Source organism: Mobula birostris, chromosome 6, assembly GCF_030028105.1.
Source record: "Mobula birostris isolate sMobBir1 chromosome 6, sMobBir1.hap1, whole genome shotgun sequence".
NCBI lineage: Eukaryota > Metazoa > Chordata > Chondrichthyes > Myliobatiformes > Myliobatidae > Mobula > Mobula birostris.
In genome coordinates, this window is record NC_092375.1 from 184,229,274 (window position 1) to 184,242,798 (window position 13,525).

General features: G+C 38.2%; 1 protein-coding gene across 3 annotated transcripts in view; it reads left to right on the top strand.

Annotated features, from left to right (window-relative positions):
* ttc21b (tetratricopeptide repeat domain 21B) overlaps positions 1-13,525 on the top strand; it is a 101,356-nt gene that overhangs the window by 42,618 nt on the left and 45,213 nt on the right. For all 3 annotated transcript variants that reach the window (XR_011886454.1, XR_011886455.1, XM_072262042.1), the window contains 7 exons: positions 2,196-2,420; positions 3,989-4,227; positions 6,135-6,207; positions 8,142-8,252; positions 9,290-9,428; positions 10,859-10,965; positions 11,287-11,475. Coding sequence is in view for 1 of the 3 variants with exons in the window: in XM_072262042.1 (XP_072118143.1) it covers positions 2,196-2,420; positions 3,989-4,227; positions 6,135-6,207; positions 8,142-8,252; positions 9,290-9,428; positions 10,859-10,965; positions 11,287-11,475 (1,083 nt within the window). In the remaining 2 variants the exon portion in view is untranslated. The remainder of the gene's footprint in view (positions 1-2,195; positions 2,421-3,988; positions 4,228-6,134; positions 6,208-8,141; positions 8,253-9,289; positions 9,429-10,858; positions 10,966-11,286; positions 11,476-13,525) is intronic.

The following is a 13,525-nucleotide window of genomic DNA, read 5'->3' on the forward strand; positions in this document are numbered from 1 at the left end:
AGTGCAGAGGAAATTTACCAGATTACTGTCTGGATTTGAGAACATGTCTTATGAGGAAAGATTGAGTTAGCTTAAGGCTCTAGAGACCCATAAATATGAAGGGTCTTGGCCTGAAATGTCAACTGGTTATTCCTCTTCATAGATGCTGCCTGACCTGCTGAGTTCCTTCAGCATTTTGTGTGTGTTACTCTGGATTTGCAGCATCTGCAGAATCTTTTGTGTTGACCCATTCTGTGTGTCAGCTAAGATGCCATGAGCAAAATCAATCAGTTTTAGGGATCTACACATAGAATGTCTAGATTTTATTATAATTTAGTACTGTGTTTTCTTACTCTTGTTTCTACAATGTATAGCTGTACATTTTTATTTTGAATGGCAAAAACCACCTCCCACTTGTTTGACCCGATAAAGATTAGCTTTATTTGTACATCAAAACTAGCAGTGAAACATGTTGTTTCTTTTAAAATTCATTCAGCAAGAATTGTTCTGAGGGTAGTCCACTAGTTATCATCATGCCTGCAGTGCTGACGTAGCATGCCTACAACTTTCTGACCCTGACCCTAGCTCTAACCATACATCATTATATGTCTTTGGAATGTGGGAGGAAACTGGAGCACCCAGAGGAAACCCAAGTGGTCACGGGGAGAAAGTACGAACTCTTTACAAATAGCAGCGGGAATCAAACACCAATCAGTAATCGCGAGTGCTGTAAAGTGATTGCGCTAACCGCTCTGCTGCCATGTGTAAACTTTATAATATTCCAGCCTTTATAAAGCACTGGTGAAGCCTCACTTGGAGTATTGTGAGCAGTTTTGGGCCCCTTATCTTAGAAAGGATCTGCAGAAACTGGAGAGCGTTCTTGAAAATGATTCCAGGATTGAATGGCTTGTCGTATGGACAGTATTTGATGGCTCTGGGCCTGTACTCACTAGAATCCAGAAAAATCAGGGATGACCTCATTGAAACCTATCGAATGGTGAAAAGTCTTAATAAAGTGGGTGTGGAGTAGAAGTGTCCTATGGTGGGGGAATCTAAGACCAGAGGTCACAGCCTCAGAATAAAGGGGCATCCATTTAGAATGGAGATGAGGAGGAATTTCTTTAGCCAGAGTGGTGAATCTGTGGAATTCTTCGCAGGCATCTGTGGAGGTGAAGTCTTTATGTATACTTAAGGCAGAGGTTGATAGATTCTTGATTGGTTAGGACATTAAGTGATTCAGGGCGAAGGCAAGAGATTGGGGCTGAAAGAAAATTGTATCAGCCATGATGAAATGGTGGAGCAGACTCGATGGGCCAAATGGCTTAATTCTGCTCCTTATCTTATGGTCTTATAGGCTTTGATTCAATTTGCTGCAACTGCAAATGGTCAAAGACTTTCTGATTTTCTCAAACAAAATTTTAACCTTGATATTTAGGATTGTGTAACAATGGAATGGACATTTACTGCTCTCCTCATTACGCACATTTAAAAAAGCAACAGCCTATGGTCATAAAGTCATCCTACATAGAAAAGATCCTTCACCCAGCAGGTCCATGCTGACCATCAATCCTACAAGACAGTAAATGAGCTAAACAGAACAGCTTTAGGATATGGGAGGAAATTGGAGCACCTGAGGGAAACTTGCACCATTGTTGTGAGAATATGCTGACACTACAGAGACAGCATCCCTGAGAATAGGATTGAATTGTTGTGTTGCCCATTTTTTTCCTTCAGTTTATTTCCTCCTTTGATGGCTTTGGGTATTAAAACAGCCTTCTTCAAGGAGGTTCCTTTGGCTGTTGTCCATTTTTCAATAAGTCACCTTTCCCTTTACTTTTGTTTCAGTATAATTATTTTCTTGGTTGGAGGGAATTCTTGTATACGTTTCTTTATTTCTGTGTAGAGGCCATTTGCCCAATAGTACAACTAAAATACTAAAAACTGAAATTTAGACACCCATGTTATGCATCGAATAAATAAAAAGAAATTGAATCAAACATATGAAAGATGCTGACTACATAAGAAGTAAGTCTATTGTTACCTGAAATTTTAAACTTCTTTAATTGACCTATCATTTTTTTTTAAAACGTGGAAGTATGGAAGTTTAAGTCTCTATTCATATTGTCATTTGACACTGGGAGAAAGGCAAATAAATAAGATAAATCAATTAGAAATCTTGAACCTGTTTCTCTAATTTTATTGATTTACTATTCCAGGTTCGGGAACACCCTCTGTACCATTTGATTAAAGCCCAAACTCACAAAAAAATGGGGGATGTTCAGGAAGCTGTTAAAACCTTGCAGATAGCTAAGGGCCTACCTGCAATGAAGAAAACGGGAAATGCATCGAAATCTAAAAGCAAAATAGTTGAATTTCCTGCAGCTGATCGTGTTTCCATTTTTCTGGAGTTAGCAGATGCTCATTGTATGAACGGAGAACAGGTAATGAAGAGGTTCATTTCTCTTACAGAGTACATTTTAGACAAAAGCAGAATGATAATAGCAGTTTTTACAATGAGGTAATATTTGAATTTAGGCAATTGTAATTTCTGATATGACTTATGGAAATTGGTAAAACCAGCCTTTGTTACTATCTCAAGTTTTATAACCATTAAAACTCCAATAATCCATGATCTAATTATTCAGAATTCCCTAAGGTTGAGGAACCAGCTCATCAAGCTGTGCTTATCATGGGGCTTCCCATCCACTCGGGTCACTGTGCCTGTTTCCTTCTCACCAGGCCTCAGTTCCCTTTTGACACACCAAGACTCTGGTTCACCAGCAACTGGCCAGAGCCCCATTTCACTCTTTTACTATTCCTATTCCAGTTCATATGTTATCTTTTTACTTCCTGGGGCCCCAGTTCCTACAATCCCTTGCTATTTACTGAGTTCTGGTTTTTATGCTGTTTCTTGAGGCCCTGGAGCTCTAGCTCCAGCACTTCCTGTCCACTTGCCAAAGCCCTAGTTCCTGTGCTCCCCTCCTACTTAATAGAGCACTGGCTTCTGTACTTCCTAGGAACCCAGTTCCCACATTCCCTGACTACTCGCAAGATCTCCAGTTCCCACGCTACCTTCCTACTTGTTGGGACTCTGTCTCCTATGCAATCTGTTGATTGTGACCCAAGTTCCTGTACAATCTGTTTGGCAGCCAACACCCTGATTTCTGTGCTTCCCTTTCACTCAGTTGGTGCTTTTAAATGTGGAATCTTGCTTCCTGTGTTTCCTCTAAAATTACCATGTTCACTGGAAAAATTATTAGTTCTACTGTGTAGCATTTAAGGAATAAATGTATTAAATATGTATTGGAGCATTAATAGAATGAAGTTAATGTCAACTTTATTGTCATATGCACAGGTGCAATGAAAAACTTACTTGCAGCAGTATCATAGGCATATAGGCACATAGCATCTTATAAGCAGCATTCATAAGAAAAAGCATACAATAAAAATAAACAATTTTTAGAAGAAAGGATATAATTTGAATGAAAGGTCCACTTTAGTGTAAAGTGACAAAATGGGTGTAATGTTGCTAACTATTACTAAACTCCAGAGATTAAGGCTGAACCTGTTGGTTCATAACTGAAGTAGCTGTTCTTGAACCTGGTGGTATGGAGCTTCTGTACCTTCTGCCTGATGGCTGCTGCAAAAAATGGCATGGTAGAGATCTTTGTTAATTGTTATGCTATCTCCTTGAAGGAGTGCCTCCTGTAGATACTACCAAAGGAGAGCAGGGAAACGCTAGTGATGTATTGGGCAAAGTCCATTACTCTCTGTGGCTTCTTGCGTTCCTATGCATTTGAATGGCCATATTAGTCCATGATTCAGGACGTTTTCAACAGTACATCTGCAGAAGCTTGAATAACATTCAGAAACGTCCAGAAAATCTACAAGCTTAGCAATATTATAATCCCAAACTTACTCACAGGTCTCTTGATAATCAAATATTATAAACAATTATATGCTGATATTCTGATTGCAATAAAAAAGGACTTCTTTTGTGTTTCTGTAGCATGAAGCTGCTAAAGTGATGCAAGATGCCATCAATGAATTTACAGGCACCTCTGAAGAACTGAGAGTTACAATTGCTAATGCAGACCTTGCTGTTGTACGTGGGGATATAGAACTAGCACTTAATATGCTTCGAAACGTCACACCTGAGCAACCATATTTTATTCAAGCAAAGGAGAAAATGGCAAACATTTATCTAAATCAGAGGAAGGATAAGCAGTTATATGTAAGCTGCTACAGGTAAAAATTTCTGTCTAAATACCTTAAGCATTTTTATTTGTTTTGAATATATTTAAAGTAAGCAATCTTGGAAGTTCAGAAGATTTTTTAAGCAGGAGTTAGGCAGATCTGGTATTGTTACAATTATCTTATGATGAAACACCATATCCAGTTCACCCAAGCTTGCATTCTAATCACACTGTATATTCAAAGCCTCAAACTTTAATTACCTGAGCAGCACCAACTGAGTCATCTGATAACAATTGATTTAATCTAACGGGTATCCCCTCAGAAAAGACATTCCTGTTATGATCAGAGCTTCCCCCAGGTTACTTGTTTACTCACCTCATCTGTAAGCTGCATGAATATGAAAATAACAAATTTAAATAAAGAATCTGAATTAAAATTTAAAATAACAGCCACTTACCCCCTCCCCCGAGAACCTGATGGTGTACTCTAATGACTACCGTGTCCAATCCACGCTAGATCTAATTATTCCCATGAAAGAACACTTCAATTGCCCCTTCCCCTTACTGGCAAATTAGACATGGTGGTTCTCTGCAGAATAATGCCAAGCCATCATAAAAGCCTCATCTGACAACAAGAAAATAGGCTCCCCACTACCAGCCCTTATCCCTCTCTCTCCTTCAGCTGCTCTTAGGAAAATCTTTGAAGTGATTTTGCCCACAGTAAAAAGAAGATACCGCAGATACTGTATACCGCAGATCTGTTTCCTCCATGCAAAGAGAAATGTTGGCTTGGGTCACAACTTTGCTGTGGAGGCACAGCAAAGTTTACCTTTCATGTTCTGAGAGAGTTGCCCACCTTTCTTATTTCCATCTTTCTATCACTATCAAGTGCCTCCATCATTTTTCCTTGATCTTGTTGACAAATTTATCCTCTCACTTCTCGTGTCTTTGTTGCTTTTCTGATCCGATGCCCTCGTAATTATCATCTACCACTACACACCTTTTCCTGCAATAACAACTGTAATTGCTTTGATCTTTTTTGAACATTAATATTGAAGTCTTGGGTATTGATGCCTGAATTGGACCTTTCTTGGGGTATCTATGGAATTTTTGTTTGTGTACCTAATGAAGCATTTATTTTCTTTGCACTCAGTACCGCATAATTTCATTTGATTGATATATGGTTTGTTGAACTAGAAAATGTAGCACCAAATGGAACCTCAGATAATGGGTTCCCAATTAGGAAAGATATGAAGGGAAATGTCTTTGCATAACAAGTTGTGAGTCTTTGGAACAGTATCTGAACACCTAGACGTTGAGAATTTTCAATGCAGAGAGAGATTTTTGATTAGGAGTGTGTGAGAAACTATACAGGTGAGACACAGGATGAGCCCAAATCAGTTTTATAGCAGAACAGGCTTGAGAGACCATCTGGGCCATCTTAACTCCTCCAATCATCCCCTCTGTTTTACCCATGGGATCTAGTTATGCTATACTCTTAATGAATTGAATACAGCACTTTGCCCTGACTTCCTAGGTTCTGTATCAGAGGAATTGAGTAAAAGCTTGAAAACAATATTCATGGAAGAAAGTCAATAATACAATTTTTGTTCATGATTTCATAATATAAAAATGAGAGTAAATAATATTTTTTTTATTTATTGAGTACTGCTTGGAATAGGCCCTTTCAGCCCTTAAAGCTATGCCGGCCAACAATCCCCGATTTAACCCTAGCCTAATCATGGGAAAATTTACAATCACCAATTAACATGCCAACCGTGCATCTTCTGACTTTGGGAGGAAACCCATGCGGTCACGGGGAGAATGTGCAAACTCCTTATAGACAGCGGCGGGAATTGAATCCGGGTCGCTGGTACTGTAAGGAGTTGTGCTAGCCACTACACTATCATGCCGAGCACCTTTGATTGAACCTAAGTATGATTTTACATTTTGCTTTAGAGATTTAACTGACAGACTGCCGGGACCTCACACCTACCTTCTGTTGGGTGATGCCTATATGAATATTCAAGAGGTGAGTTTTTTCTGAACTTTACTTGGAAATACCTCTGCTTAGTTAATTAATCTGTTTTTGTATACCAAATGGCAATGAGTGTCCATATGCCCATGTAAACATGTATGCGTGTAAATGCACATGCATATGAGCTATTTCAGTCAATATTTCCTGTATAAGTTCCTGCCTCAACTTAAATATTTGAGGACAATTATATAAATTACTCATATTAATTATTCAAACGATAATTGTGTCCTATGAAGTTGAAGGCTCCTTGCAGTTTTCCAGCTTCTTAGCTTCTTTGACTATAATATAGAAATTCCAACATATGAACAACTTATTACTATTTTTAAATTGCAGTTAAGTTTCCTGAAAGAAAGAAAATTATAAAATATAAGACATAGAAATTAGATACGAATTATTTCCTGCCGTCTATTCCTATTTCATTTGAAGATCACACTTGGAATTGGCTTACAGTGTCCAATAACATGAATGTTTGACAAGTACATATCTATATTTAATACAATTTAAGGTGCTGGACTAACCTTGACTCCACTTCACTACTTCTTTACACCATAAGACGTAGGAGCAGAATTAGGCCACTTAGCCCATCAAGTCTTCTCTGCTGTTCCATTATGGCTGATTTATTATGCTCTCAACCCCATTCTTCTGCCTTCTCCCTGTAATTTTTGATGCCCTGACTAATCAAGAATCTCTATCAACTTCCCCTCTTAAACTTTAGGAAATCGGCCATAATCCATAACAGGTGATAGACCTGATAGTAGGTGAACATTTTGGGAATATTGACCATAACTTAAGTTTTAAAGTAGTTAAGTATAAGGAACTACTTTGCATTGATGGGGATGCAACTGCTGTCAGAAGCATCCATTTTTGATATTTGGGTGTTTACTTAAGGACCAGCTGATCAGTGTGCAGGATCAGCATGTTCTGGTAAGGAGAGAGGACGTGAGCGGTCCTAAATGTAGTCAGGAAGTGAAACATTCAGCTTAGGAAGTTAAAATCAGACTGGGTCCTTGTGGAATATAAAGTTAGCAGGAAAGTGCTCGAGCAGGTGATTAGAAAGGCCAAAATGGGCCATGAAATGCCCTTGGTGAGCAGGATTAAGTAAAATCCCAAGGCATTTTATACTTACGTTTCGTAAAAGAGGATACCTAAAGAGGGGGTAGGTTCAGTCAAAGATAAAGGAGGGAATTTGTGCCTGGAGTCAGAGCAGCTGAGGTACTGGGCATTTACCGGTTATCAACCGTATTTTTCATATTTTGAAATAGAGATCACTTTGTGCTACATCTCCACTTCAAAATGCAGACTATTCATTTTCACCCATTGATATTACCAATATCTCAGCTCATTTCTCATCTGCTGCCAAGACTCTCTGCAATATTTTTGTTATTCTTGACTATTCTAACTCACTCTTGGCTGGCCTACTTTTAAATTATGTTGGTATGTCCTAATCAACATCTGGTCCTGTTAATTTATTATTCTCAAATTGCTGACCTTTATTAGTCCCCTGGTCTGATATACATCACCAATATCTTAGCCCTTTGTTTGTCTTGTTTTCAAATTTCCCGTGAACTCAGCCCCAATTATTTTTGTTTTCTTTTGCCTCTCTAAACCTCTGTAACGTTTGCACTCCTATTTTGGGCTTCTTCTGTAGAAAGATTTACTGTATATGAATTTAACCCATATCAACACCCTGCAATCATGATTAAACTGCCTAACTTCTATTTCTATCATTTTCAGCTCATAACGTGTACTTTAGAATTTATATCTTTCACTAAAATCTTGATCATCTGTCCTGAAATTTGTTAATGAGGCTTGCAATCAGCATTGGTTTACAGACACTACTGCAAATTCTTTTGGGATTTTGTTTTTTATTGTTAAATGTGAGATGTAAATATAAATCATTGCTATTGATACTTTCGATTCCATTGCAGCCAGAGAAGGCCATTGATATTTATGAACAAGCACTAAAGAGAAATCCAAGGGATGGAACTCTAGCTAGCAAGATTGGAAAAGCTCTTATTAAAACACATAATTATGCTAAGGTCTGTTCTAAAACTTATTTTTCTGCTTTCGTTGGTAGTGAATTTTTGTATCATATGTTATGCAGTTCATATTCTTTGTTTACCACGAAGTTTAAGAACAGTTACTATTCCTCAACCATTAGGCTCTTGAACAAAAGGGGGTAACTACACTTATTTGCCTATCAATAGTGATATTCTCCTTAACGAACCATCTCACTTTAAGGACTCTTTATCTTGTTAATTCTTGTTCTTGTTATTTTTGATATTTACTTATATTTGCATTTGCATAGTTTGTTGTCTTCGGCACTCTATGTGATCTTTCATTGATACTGTTATAGATGCCATTCTGTAGATTTGCTGAGTAGGCCCGCAAGAAAATGAATCTCAGGGTTGTATGTGATAACTTAAATGTGCTCTGATAATAAAATTTATTTTGAACTTTACTGTAGACAATCAATATAACGTATGGATAAACAAATTTCAAGATGAGCTATTCATGTTGAGTCAGACTTGATTCACTGAGTTTCTTGTATAGTGAAGTGAAAAGACCACACTGCATCAGTTTTTTTTTAATGTAGCTAATCTGACTAATTGATTCAGCAGATATAACTCTAATATTGTAAGACACAGTTTTACACCTGGGCTAAAGTGGTGTGGTAGTAAAAGATTGTCTATAATCCTAATTAATGGTGGAGTAGTCCAGGTAAATTGTGAATTTTAAAGGATTTATCAGTATATTTTGAACTGATCTCACCTACAGCTGAAATATGAGGAAGAAACCCCTAAATGTTAGATCATTTCCTGGCAATTAATGTGTATTGATCTCAAAGAAAAAAAGGATTTGGTATTCCTATGATTAAATAACCCATCAATATTCACTTCCTAACTTAATGCATTGCCATTATCTTAGAGCCCTACACCAGCATAAGTTATGCCATCATGACAGGAGGAAGAGGGAGGAAATGGTTTGAAAATTAGTTCATTAATAATGTACAATATTAATGTCAGTAGAATGGGTTTAATCAAAGGTGTATTAATTTCAATTTTTTTTATCATAGGCAATTAATTATTATGAAACCGCACTAAAGACTGGCCAGCAGAATTTCCTTCGGTATGATTTGGCCGAGCTCCTATTTAAACTTCGGCAGTATGAGAAAGCAGAAAAGATTCTACTGCAGTCGTTGGAACATGATCATGGTTTGATTTATTTTAATGGTGTAATTTATGTACTTTAGTTAATTGTATTTAATAATAAAAGAAAATATTTTAAATATATTTAACTTTCTAAATAGTGCAGAAAGATTTACTTCAGATATGTGGTAAGGAAACTTTTTGCACAGGTATAATGTACAGAACTTAGGACAGATTTCACATCAGATCTCCCATCCTGCATATGCTGCTGCTAACTCAAATGTGATACTCATATCATGCAACCATATTGCAACAGTGCAGACATTCTTTAGTTCTTTTGGAAAAAAAGGTAGTATAAACTGGAGGTGACCCAGACTACCAGTAGGGAAGCAGGCGCATTTCCATGTCCTATAACCACGGAGGTAATAGTGAAAACAATTACTGAACATCCATTGCTGAGGACATGAGAAGACTGATGTTGTTGAACATGATGGGATTCTCACATTCATCCATCCTCCTCGAACCCCACTTTTACCACATCTGCACAATCTCTTGATTTATAAACTACAGAAGCTGTCAATACTCACTTTTTCCTTTCCTTCACCTGCCCCACCTCCCAAAGCCCTCCTTTCACCGTAGTCTTACTCTTGTATATTTCTGTATTTAAATACCAAAGAATTGAAACTTAATGTGCAAGGAGGCAGTAATGAAGAAGGATCACCATTACTTTATTTCACAGTTGACTAGCTCAAATTCTGACATCATGTATTTTAGATGAAGTGGGTTAGGTCTTGCAGGTATGACTGACCTTCTGCAGTAGCCCAAGTATGTTTCAGTGTGCTTTGCTTTCTGTATTATAAAGAATTGTGGTAATAACTGCAATGTTTGTTAATGGTGTTAACCTGTTAGACTGATGTTTCCTTTAAGTCAGGGGTTCCCAGCCTGGGGCCCATGGACCCCTTGCTTAATGGTATGGGTCAATAGCATAAAAAGAGGTTGGGAACCCCAGCTTTAAATAGTGCTGACATCAAATCAACTTTATGCGCATTCATCTCTCTAATTTGCATACAACTGACACACATTCATTGCAAACTGCTTCACCAAATTAGATTATTTTTGCCAAGTATGAGTTTGTGCATATTGTATGCTATTTTGACCTTCGCTCAACCTGAGTATAGAAGGATATTTTTGAAACTCCCAGGTGGATATCATTATTTCAGTTTTGTGTCCACAATTTTAGCAAAACTGTAAAAGTTGGAAAACTTGGTGAGTACCACTTTTAAAATATCACATTCTTTTGATATAGTATAGTGAATGAGGCCAACTAGAGCAGGGGTTTCCAACCTGGAGTCCACAGATTCCTTGGTTAATGGTAGGTGTCCGTGACATAAAAAAGGTTGGGAGCCCTTGCTCTACAGAGTGTCATCATGTATTCAGTGGGCCAATGCCTCCTCCTGTACTATGATGATTTTATTTTCCTTTCCAATCTTTTCCAGTAAGTGATCTTCAGATATTGATGGAAGATGCCCGCTATTTAATGCTTCTAGCAAAAATATATAGTAGGAAGAAGAAGACTGATGATGCCATCCTTGCATTGCAGAGGGTGAATAGGCTTTTACGTTTGATTTATAATAAATTTCTTCCCGTAGATATTTTTTTCTGATTGGCTTAATCAATATTAGTTTTCAAAGACGAAGGCAAAAGAACTTAATCGTCCATCAGAAGCTTTCTTTAATGAAAAATGCATTTGCTGCTTTTAATTTTCAGTGAAAGATCTCTAGAAATTTCAAATTTGCTCTGACCATACATGCTATTATTGATTGTCTTGTAATTATCACATAGCCTATTAATAGTATTTCATAGAGTTTTAAAACCTGAAATTACCATTCATCTTTTTCTTTTGTTCCATCCATTTTCCGAACAGGCACGAGAGGTGCAGGCTCAAGTATTAAAACGAGTTCATTTAGAACAGACTGATGCAGTCCCTGCCCAAAAGCAACTTGCAGGGGAGATTTGTGCTGAGATAGCAAAGCATGCCACAGAGCAGCGAGAATATGAAAAAGCTATTAAGTTCTACAAAGAGGCCCTTGTCTACAATGATAATGATCACAAGGTTAGTACTGCAGCTTCTAGGTTACTGAATGTGGTTGATTTCAAAGAAATTGTGAAACAGATTTTAATTTCACAGTAGAAGAATGTAGATATTTACATAGATATCCTGGAATCTGATGGTTGTGTTATTGAATATTGCTTTCAGAGGCATTTAATAAGCTTTAATTAAGCTTTCTCAATATTTACATATTGAGAAAATGCTGAAGTATTTCCACTGATAATGCCATTGTCTGTGGACGCCACTCCTTTTTGGCCCACTTGGAAAATGGTGCGGCATACATCAGCTGGCTGTTTATTGACTTCAGCTCAGCATTTAGCACGATCATCCCTGGTGGGTAAACTACCCTTACTGGGTCTTAAGATGGCTGTCTCTAACTAGCTCTTGGACTTCTTGACAAAAAGACAGAGTCAGCCCCTGTTGGCAGCAACATTTCTAGCTTCATCACGCTGAGCACTGGTGACTCCCAGGTCTGCATGTTCAGCATGCTGCCATTCACACTGCTGATGCATGATCGAACCGAATCAACAGATTCGCTGATGACACAACAGTAGTTGGCCTCATCGACAGCGATGATGAGGCGGCATACAGAGAGGAGGCAGAGCAGCTTGTAGAATGGTACAAGCATAACAACAGGACTAAAGGGATGATTGTGGACCTCACGAAGGTGCAGACTGACCACTCCCGATGGCACATAAACGGCTCCTCCGTGGAGAGAGAATTAGGAGCACCAAGTTTCTGAGAGTGCAAATAATGGATGATCTCACCTGCACCTTCAACACCACCTCTTTCATCAAGAAAGTACGGCAGATTCTCCATTTCTTCAGGAGGTTGAGATGAACGAAGCTCCACCCACCATTCTAACTGATTTTTACAGGAGCACCATTGAGAGTGTTCTGACCAGCTGCATTGCTGTCTGGTACAGGGATTGCAAGGCATCTGACTGCAAGACCCTCAAAAAATTGCAAGGATTGCTGAGGTGATCATCGGGGTTTCTCTTTCGCTCTTCCGAGAATTTTATCAGGAGCGTTAGGACAAGTATTGTTTGGATGGGAAAATGCTTCCTCCCCTAGGCTGAGACTACTGAACTCCCTGCCATCACCCAGGTCTCATCATGTCTGAAGTGTTAGTACTGCTATACTGTTTACTTTTTAACTTGTGTTGTAAGTGCACCTTATGCTAAGTGTCCAATTTCTGGAACATAGTTTATTATGTGTTCATTTATTTGTAGTAATATTACTTTATGTGTTGTATGTGAGTTTGTATATACTGTGTTGTGCATCTTCTGGTTCTTATTTAGAGTAGGACCGTCGTCTTTGTTAAATTTCTTTTCCGGTAGCAGAACATTGCACTTGTAATGGCCAAAGGATTGACCTTGATGGCATAAAACTACAGTGCCGTGCCAGTGGCTTTTGGGACCACCTGGTAGAGAAAGCCATTGAAATAAAATGAGCGGAAAAGAATTTTAACAGAGCCAAAGGTCTTGCTCCAAGTAAGAACTGGAATTTGATTGTAAACAAGGTGGGAGAGCAGAAACCTGATTGATTGAACACTAGCCAGTCAGGAAGGATGGACAATCTGGATATAGATACCACCGGACTAGATGTGCCCAGGCATCATCCCTGACGAAGCTGGCAGAGTTTGTCATCGAAACGTCAGTTATAATCGATATCTGTATTCAGAAGAGTTTATTCATTAAAGTGAATTGAGTTTATCTGGATTCTGGCTGAGATATAGTAGAGGTACATTAACCCATAAACTCTCGTTGTAGTCTCACTCAACGTCAGTGACAAAAGTCTGCTTGCATTTACCCTATTTAAACCCTCATAATTTTGTATACCTTGATCAATCTGCTATGTTCCAGGGAATAAAGTCTGAACCTATTCAACATTTTCCAATAACTCAGGTCCTCAAGTCCCAGCAACAAACTTGTAAGTTTTCACCGCACTCTTTCAATCTTATTTAAATCTTTCCTGTAGATAGGTGACCAAAACGGGACACAATACTCAAATTAGACCTCGCCAACTCTTATACAACTTCAATATAGTCATAG